The sequence below is a fragment of the Protobothrops mucrosquamatus genome, unplaced genomic scaffold, assembly GCF_001527695.2.
Source record: "Protobothrops mucrosquamatus isolate PMUCROS unplaced genomic scaffold, P.Mucros_1.0 scaffold467, whole genome shotgun sequence".
Taxonomy (NCBI): Eukaryota; Metazoa; Chordata; class Lepidosauria; order Squamata; family Viperidae; genus Protobothrops; species Protobothrops mucrosquamatus.
The window spans coordinates 162,163-172,075 of record NW_015386788.1 but is presented as its reverse complement, the minus strand read 5'-3'; the positions used below and the strand labels follow the sequence as shown (position 1 = coordinate 172,075).

The 9,913-nt window shown below is 39.6% G+C and overlaps 1 protein-coding gene across 1 annotated transcript; it reads right to left on the bottom strand.

Annotated features, from left to right (window-relative positions):
* Positions 1-2,090: 2,090 nt before the first annotated feature.
* On the bottom strand, positions 2,091-9,673 carry TNFSF14 (TNF superfamily member 14). The gene is made up of 3 exons (XM_029284256.1): positions 9,440-9,673; positions 3,651-3,759; positions 2,091-2,512 (listed from the first exon to the last, which is right to left on the bottom strand). The coding sequence occupies exons 1-3, from the start codon at positions 9,671-9,673 to the stop codon at positions 2,091-2,093; spliced, it is 765 nt and encodes a 254-aa protein (XP_029140089.1).
* Between the last annotated feature and the right edge of the window lie 240 nt (positions 9,674-9,913).

The window sequence follows — 9,913 nt, the reverse complement described above, 5'->3', positions numbered from 1 at the left end:
ACATGCTGCAACTGCATGATCAAGATCTTACCCCATTTTTACATGCAACACAGATAAAAAAGGATTTCAATTGGCTGTTGATTTTTTGGACCTTTCCTCTGCTACTCCACAGACATTTCTGCCAGTTAACCTGTGTCCTGCAAGGCCAAGAGGCAATGAGGAAAACCTCCATCTAAACTGATGAAAGCTTTAAAGCTTTCTGTGTTGGGAAATAATCTGGAAACCAGTGTAACTTAAACAAGATGTAATATGGCATGGAAACATCCCTGGCTGCCATATTTTATCATAGCTGCAGTTTTCAAGTCCTATTTCAGAGCATTCCCACAAGCAATATATTTGAGTAAAGACACATTAATCTTTGAAATTTTATTTTATCACATACATACAGTAGCTGCTTCATTAAAATTGCTTAGTGCCCTTCTTTGGGACCCTGGTTTACGTCAATGTATAATGATCCCATTCAATACAAGATTTGGAATTAATCAATTTCCTTCTTATTTAATAAAGGACTGAATGATTTCTCTAAGCACTAGAGCAGAGGTCATTTTGGTTAGATTTACTTTTAATCATACCTTCAGTATTAAGGTGGCCATCTACACATATTTCAAAAAGTATCATACTTCCTCTGCTTTCAATAATATTTCAATGCTCCTCTTTTGTTTATATAGTCCTCTTTTCCTTAAGGGATATCATGTAACCAAATCTAATTGGTCAAACGGTTTGGCAAGAGTTGCCCTGTTTAGTACATAATTCCTGATTGGGTAGCATGAGCCAGTGACTAATCCAGGAAATGCTGCCCTCTTTGGGCATTACAGTAGTGACACGATCACGTGATCCAATACTATTCTATGGATATTCCTATGTTAATGCAGCAACTGTGCAGAATGAAAAGCAGCTAGGCACTCATAGAAGAGAATGGTTAATATAACCCCTTCCAAGATCCTTTGGTAGGAGATGAGGGAGAAGCATCAGAGAATAAATAAGGCCTAAAGGCTCAAAGTGGCAATGTCTATCCAAGTACTAAATGGCTTCCTGGGCTCTGAAGCCAATAACAAAGGAATGGCTATTTATTCCTGACTATAGGACCCATGTCATAGTCAGAAAGCTGCCCAGTCATTCAAGCTTAGCTTACATTTGACATTTCACTGCAATGATAAGCAACAGTCGCCAGCACAGGAAGCTCCTTGGCTCAACAATGCTGTGTCAGTGTAATTATAAAATGGCATTCTGGAATGTGCTGGTTAGACCATTCAAGATGAAGTGACTCATGAGTCCACAATCTTGATCTTAAGGCCTCTCTCTACTGCAGAGTTGAAGTGCTGCCCATCCATCCAAGCTCCCCCAGGCAGAACGTGTCTCTGCCCAGAGTCCATCCATGTCCTGCCTTTTGTTTCCACTCAAGGGTAGTTCCCTGACTTCACTCCAAGGGTGACAAAACCCAACAGAGTTTACACAACTCAAGGCTGCCCTCAGGAAGGGTCAAGATAAGAGAGGAAAATATCATTCCAAGGTTTTTCTCAGTGCTGGGCTGCTGGGAACAAGACAAAGGCAACCTCATGGGGACAAGGCAGAACCTAGAGACTGCCAGGGCAGGTTTATGTTGTGAGTAGGTGCAAGTGAGGAAAGGCTCCTGTACATACAGCAGCTTTTCAGAGACCATGAGGTGATACATTGTCTTCTCATTTTCTTTGTCCACCATGACTCCTTATAAAACTGCTTTTGCAGGATTTTACAGCTTTTCAAATAATAATGTATAAAAACAGAGTTAGCTGCCCCCTCTCCCAAAAGAAGTGCACCTGTCACCTAAAACAGGCATACATTTGGGATGCCAGTCAAAGAAATGTCAGCTAGCTCTATGTCCTCCCTCCCACCCCCAAATATTTTCTCATCCTTTTTTATTTTGGTCATGGCTATCCAACAGTTTACCAAACAACTTTTTCTTCTGAAAAAATGAGCAGGCCCCTTGCCCTTCCTTCAGAGTATTTGAAAAATGGCTGAAGCAACGTTGAGAGGTGACTCCACTGCAGTACAAGAAAGAGGCCCTTCTCATTGCTCAACTAAAATCAAGTCTATGCAAAACCTTCAAGCCTTTAGATCATGAAGGTGCCGAAATGTGATATCGAGTCATCCCTGTAGAACAGCAACTCCCCGTTTGTTACTTTGATGAACACTTCTTCTTCCTCTTCTAGATACACCACCCCAGCAAGGAAGCTATTGCCCTGCCACTGTTCACTGTCCTTAGAGTTGCAATAGGTAATGTAGTTGGTCAGCAGTAATAACTCCTCGGGATATTGAGATGTCCTCTTGTAAATGCTGTGGGTGAACAGGGAATTTCCCCGGTGTTTGGTTAAACAGCTTGAATATGCCAAGGTGAGCTTTGAATAGACATAGTAGTAGCCAGACTCATTGGAAATCAGTGAACCAGCTTTGTAGTCCATGTCGTGCAGAAAAGCAAACCCGTTCTGATGTTCCCACTGCAGGACTCCATCTATAATTGCAGTGTCGGGGGGTTCTGGAAAACACAACCAGCCTTGTTTCATAGATGGGCGGAGAGGTAATCAAACAATTTGCATAGAACCTTCACTAATAGATCAGCAATGAAAACTAATTTTAAAAATCTGGCTTCAAAACACACACATACACATATACATGCACGGAGGGGACTGTGAACATTGGAGAGTCATTGCCTCAATTTAAGCTGAAACTACATTTTGGGAAGGGAAAAGGCAGTGAGCTCTGAGCTTTACCTCCCTTACCCCCAACAGCAGGTTTATTTCAACGTAATATCCTCACATATGGATGCTGCTTTGCTGTAGGTATGAGACATCCACCCTCAGCTATGATGCTCACTGGGTGATTTTAGTAGATAATTCCTCTCTCTTTCTTAGTGTACCTTCCATCACAGGGATAAATTGAAGGAGAGAGTACCACCTTACTCTCCTGGAAGGAAAGTGGTACAGAAATCTAACAGAGGAATAAATGACAACCATAATGGCTGAGTTAGCTTCACATGTGTCTAAAGCAGTGTTCCTCACCCTCAGCAATTTTAAGATGTGTGGACTTCAACTCCCAAAATCTCCCAGCCAGGTCTCAAGGATTCTGTCTTATTCACATGCAGCGAACTAGTCCTACTTCAGCTTCCATGCATTTAAAAGATGAATACAAATATGGCTTTATGAGAAGATTTCCTACCTAGTGTCAGATGAGCAGATGGCCTTTTGAGAGGAGGCTTGGGTGGAGCTGTTAAAAGGAATAAGATGAAACTGATTGTTATCAAAACAGGTACCAGCTTGAGAAGGCTCTGTACAAGCTCTATACACGCTAATGAAGGCATATTACAAACATTGCAAATGATAGAATGTAATTATATATATATTGAAAAATAAAATACATTAATTGTATGCATCAAAAGATTCAAAACTATCAATAGCATAAAACTCTCTTTCATGACCCTATAGTCCCTATTCAGGTAGAGTCCAGGCGAGTGGATGGAGCTGAGTGTTTACTGGTTGGATGCCCTTCCTGGCGCCTATGCGGAGTTTGCAGCAGATATTTTTTCTGTGCACCCTAGGAGAGAAACATCTGCTGCTACCTAAGATTGAACTTTCAACCTTCCAATGGGAGGCAAGTGTCTTCACCACTAGGATCACCTGTTTTGTACAGGGAATTGTTCTGTAATTTGGGAGCAAGAGATGAAGTTCTCTCCATGCATTTGCTAACTAGGCTTTGAAGAGTAGGAGCATCTTTCTGAAGCAGGACCTGATGCCAAGACAGATGCAGAATGGAATATGTAGACATTCAGATAATCAGGTCCTGCTGATTAGGACTTTGTAAATCAATGTCAGGGCCTTAAATTGTGCACAGAAAAGGATGGCAGTCTAGGCACATTCCTCCCAGAATTGATGGGAATTAAAGAAGAGCATCATATTGCTCTTTCCTATTCAGCTGGGTGAACCAAGGTAACTGTCAACTAATGTTTGAAAAAACTGCATGGCCTGGTTAGACAAATTGTGTTTATTGATGCTTCACTTGCTCATTCAGCCTTTACTAGCCTGGTTATGTTCAGATGTTTTGAGACTACAACTCCCAAATTTCAATAGTTATGCTCATTGAGAATTTTGAATGTCATATTTCATTGGGGGGGGGGACCTGGTGGGAAAAACAGTTCTCAAAAAGTAATTCTTATGGTTTGTTTGGTAATACTCTTTCCATTGCTGTTTCTATCAAGATGTATACTGTATATCTTTTTTATAGACCCTCCATACTCCTACAGTGTCTCACCCACAGCGTTATTCCATGCTTATAATAGGTTACTATGAATTGTTCCACTAATGTATTATACATTATTCCCTTAAAGTGTGGAAAAATTGACACAGTATGTAACCAGAAGTGTAACTGAGAGGGTGGGTAATGGTAATGTAATCAGTTTAAAGACTTGATTTGACTTTTTTTACTCACCAAGGAAATATAAAGTCTATGGAGATTTTGAATTATCCAGGTCATGGTTGTCTCAAAGGTGCTTTTTCCAAAAGGCAATTGGACTTTCTTGGTTTTATTTTTCCTTTTGAAAGCTTTTTCAGTTCTGATAATAACGAATTGAAGAAGCTTCTTGGATGAGAAGCAAAATGTTTTCAAGAGGGAAAAAAAACCCAAGAAAGTCCAGCTGCCTTTTGGAAAAAAGCACCTTTGGTACAGTTTTCTTCCTAGTGTTTTCCCACAAGTGCAGTATGCTTTTTTTTTAATCAACTGATCCATTGTTTGTGACAGGAATTGACCAACCAGCTTGTTGCCCAAGCCTGGCATCAAGGGCAGAGAGAAAGGGATTGATTCAAAGTCACCCAGCCGGCTTGCATGATACGGTGAGACTAGAACTCACAGTCTCCTGGCTTCTAGCCTGGTGCCTTAATTACTAAACCAAACTGGCTCTTAGTTAGCCCTAATAATATGAACTGTAGCTCACTAAAGTTTATGCCAGAATAACACTGGTAGTTTTTACCACAAAATACTTTATTATTCCTTATTATTTTGCCATTTGGTGCCTTATCAAAAGGGCTAACAGAGGGCCATTAAAGGGGCATTCATCAATAATCTTCCAGCCCTCAACAAACCTGACTCTAAGCAGTTTTAAGCAGACAACACAACACATGCACATATGTACAAAAGTAAAGTATCAAAATGTAAAAAAAACCCCACCCTTTTTACCTCAGATTAGAAAAAAAAAACATTGAGCCCTGAACTTATTTTAAAAACAAAAATCCCAGGGGGAAAACTAATAATAATGTTTCAAAGGCCAAATCATAGTGACTATACTACCTTCTTTAGGTCTAAAAACCATTAGAGTAAATGATAAGCATTGGCTCCATTGAAGAGGCAGCCCTTTGTTTCTATAGGAGCCAGTGAAATTCACTTGCAGAATTTTACCCCAAATGGACAGGAGCATCCCAGGCAACATATCAGGGAAACGTGCACTTTAGAAATGGAGCAGAAAAATGCTCCACGAGGTTACTTTGACAGGGAATGGGAGATTCTTTCTTTCTTTCTTTCTTTCTTTCTTTCTTTCTTTCTTTCTTTCTTTCTTTCTTTCTTTCTATCTATCTATCTATCTATCTATCTATCTATCTATCTATCTATCTATCTATCTATCTATCTATCTATCTATCTATCTACAGGTGATAGAGCCCTCCATTTTTTGCCTTTCAGAAATAATTGCCTGTCTGTTCTGGTGATAGAGCAACTGGGCAGTGCTAAGAAATCCAGATCATTTCAACTTTCCTTCAGCTCAAAGAAATGCTTTGGAATAAAGAGATGAAATGCGAGTATTTTTACTGTATTACAGGAGCAATACCCACCACAATCAGTGAATTATTAAAAAAATTAAGAAATGGTGATTTTTAAAAATAATATTCCCGAATGTTTTTTTTTTTAAAGATTGGATGGAGGATCTTTGGCTACTGATACATCTAATACAGTGATGGCAAACCTATGACATGTATGTCAAAGATGACATGGCACAACACATCTGCGTTCACAACATTCGACACCAACTACAGTATTCTCAAAAGCATGCCACATTTTCATGCACTGTTCGGAGGCCATGAAGGATGTGAAAGAATGATTTTTGTACAGTCTTCAGAGGCTGCAGGAGAACATTCTGTGAAGTTGCTTAAGAATAAAAACTTCAGGTGACCCAGAGCAGCCTCAGGTAGGCTGCAGAAGACCGCCTAATGGTAAGTAGCATGCACCAAATCCCGGGGAACACTGGGCCATGAGAGCAATCATGCCATTCTCCAAGGCTCACATGACTTGAGGAAGGGTACTAGGTGGCCTTTTTGAATGGCAGTGGTGGCACTAGGGGTGAAATTGAGGCCCAGGGCCTCTACTTCAGTCTCAGTCTCAGTGCTGTCACCTAGTGTTGTTGTTCAGAGTGGCCTAGGTGGAAGGGAGATAGAGAATTGTTTCTCTTTTGTTTGGGGGAGGGGTTGACATGCCAAGAGGGTCAAATTAGTTTTTTTTCTAATTTTTGACATGCTGAATCCAAATGATTTGCCATCACTCACCTAGCACTTACTAGGTTCTATTGCAAAATGAATCTGAGAAATGCTAATCTGTTAAGCCTTAACAGTGAAGAGAACTATACATGTGTGTTTCTTTGGTACAGTCAAAGCACACTGATTGATGGTTGAATTGCTTTCCTCTTTCTTGTATTTCATTGCAAAGTAATACTATTCACTATTGTCTATGGAGATTCTCAGTCATCCACGTCATGGTTATCTCAAAAGTGCTTTTTTTCCAAAAGGCAACTGGACTTTGTTTTCTCCTTGAAGACATTTCACTTCTCATCCAAGAAGCGAAACATCCAGTTGCCTTTTGGAAAAAAGCACTTTTGGGACTACTCACTATTGTAACGAAAAGGAAAAACAGTAAGGAGATGACACCAGTAACTGTGAATATGCATATACACATTTGCATACTCTGTTGTGGGGCAGAATGGGCTAAAAGAGCACCATTAAGGAGGCATTCATCAATAAACTTCCCACCCTGCAAAGAGGGAAGGAGTAGCATGTAAATTGACTGAATCTGCAGCATAGAAATTGTCACTTAGCATTGGATAGATTGGTTGTGTGCCATCAAGTTGGTGTTGAATTTTAATGACCACAGATAGATTTGCTCCATGACCCTCTCTCCCTAACCTGGTCCTTTGCTTTGTGGAGCTGTCATGTGGGAATGGAATTTTCTGTAGTACTATATTAAACTATCTGTGAAATCTGTTTTAATTCTACTTCCTGCTAATTGCTGAAAAATAATGACACTGAGGCACTTAAAGGTATCATATGGAAACAATTCTAGGTGAAGACTGAAACAAAAGAGAAGAGAAATTTACCTTGTATAATTTTTTCAGCAGTCGCATTGGCTGTTCCCTAAAAAAACCCCAAACCCAGTAGATAATTGTTAATAAACCAAATGAAAAAGCACTAGAAATTCACTACCCAACATCTCTCCTTTTGCTACACATACATGCTTCCTCTCCACAAACATTCTTATTTATTTAGCACATTTCTTTGGAATATTAATTTCCACCAAAAGAAAGAAAGCCAGAATTCAAAATCTGGATTGCACATGTTGCTCCCCTCTATTTCTCCAATAGGAACATAAATATTTGAAAAAAACAATCAATACAATAACAGACCGCTGGGACAACCATAACAGAAGTTAAATTAAGGTGAATTCACCAACTGTGCACTTATCCACAAAGTTTGTTCTTGCATTAACTGTTTATATGCACAGAGATCATGCATGGGATGGAGTTGGTCAAGATATCCCCACAGGATTCTTTAACATTCAGTCATTCTTCACTTTGAAGAGTTGAATTTTCACTGAGGGTAAATTGGTGAAGGCATAAATATGGGTGAAAATAGCTTATATTTCTTAGAACTGCCTATCCCTGCCCCCAAATCTAATTGCATTTGCAAGAGCAGAAAGTCAGTCTGAACGGAAGCCAGCAAAAACAGAGGAAGAGAACTCTCCTTTTTGCATGAAAACCTGTGCTACTATGGTTCTATTAGAAATGTGATAAGAATAGAAACCTCCTAATGCTGTATATCCTGGTCTCATCTTAACCTACATATGCATATAAATAAATCTTAAATCACAGAAAGTCATGAATAATAATGATAAATAATAATTGTTATCATTAGTTTAGGTATGCATTTATTTTATGTTATTATTATTTTGGCTTTTATTGTATCAGGACAACCAGGGGTTAGCTGTAAAAAAAGAAAGTTGTGCATCTCATTGGAAATTACATATAATCCTGTCTATAGAATAATGGCAAATTAAATTGTAGGAGATGTAAAAAATGACAAATTTGTAAAACAAATCTAATATAGAATTCAATTCAACATGGAAACCATTCCTAGGTTATGTGGCTTGCAACATGTATGAAGTTAGAATCTCTGTCAGCAGAAGGTTTTAACCCCAAGCCAGAATAGAAGGATACCATTCCCCCCTATTTTTGCATTTTTATCAGTAGTTAATAATCCAGAAGTGAGCAAAAAATAAGAGAGGATTCTAGGATAAGAAGCCAACTGCATAGCAGAGCTACAGTGGCTGGAATCACACATCAGGCTAAGTTGCAATTAATCTTGATTTATGAATGTTAACCCTCAGTGGGTTTGGTTCACACATTTTGTTTAGCTATTAGCAATGATTTAGAAAGTATGCAGTGGTTAAATTATAGAACATGCTAGCAAAATCAGGCAAGCTATTGATATGGCATAGATAAATATATGAAGCCCAGCTTCTGTCATTTTCTCCTTAAGAAAAAAAGGGAAAATAGTAGTAAAATATAGAAGGGTTCAAAACAGAAGATATTCTCTGTTGGCTTATCTGTAAAATTCCCTGAAAGAGGCAAGGCAATTGTTTAATTGCCCTTTGTATTTCCATCTCATACAAGATACATTAAAAGAGACTAGAAATGGCAGTACCATACACTAAATATTGGCCTCATGCTTAGATCAGATTAATTGAATAGCTCTTAAAAGCTCCATTGTTTTAAATGAACTTTGAAATCTAAATCCTGCTGTTCAATTGACTTGCTGGAAGTGCCTTTCTCTCTCTCTGTCTCCCACCAATTTTTGCATTTTGAAAGCTACTTTGGTCATTGTCAGTACCACCCTCTGAATTTATCATACCTAAGAAATTATTATTCTCTTTTCTCCAACAGACCACACATATCCCTGCACACATACAAGAGCACACACTTAATATGTGGAGCCAACCACACCAACAAATGATAGCATAGCTGTCCTGGTTTCAACTGAAGAGAAGCCAAACCCTATTACACCAAGGACACATAGTCCAGCATATTCATTGAGTAGGTTCCTCCTCCAACTCCCTGGCCTCTCCTTCCTGCCCCACTAGAACCTCATTCTCACCACACTTGATCACTCTCTATGACCTGTGCCATTGCTGTATCCAGTTCCTTGCGAAAGGAAATCAGGAGATAGGTTTGGATGGTTAAGCCACTCAGCATCAGCAGCACCAAGAATCCCAAGAACAGCTGACCAGCTTGCCATTTCTTCTGACTCCTCCGTCTGGGTGGCACAAAGGGAACATCCCTTAGTGTTGGATCCACAACAAAAACAGAGGGGTACCCTGTGGCTGCTTCCATCATGTATCCTTCAGGGGAAGTGTGGAAGGAACTGCAGAACCCAGAGGCGTGCTGCTTATCTACAGACTGAGTCTTGTACGAGAGAGAGAGAGAGAGAGAGAGAGAGAGAGAGAGAGAGAGAGAGAGAGAGAGAGAGAGAGCATGCAACGCCCACAACCCCTGGGGAGGAAACCACAAGGTTACTCAACTGTCCTTTATACATGCACTGGCCATGTTTGACTTGGTGGGCTGGGACTTCCTCGA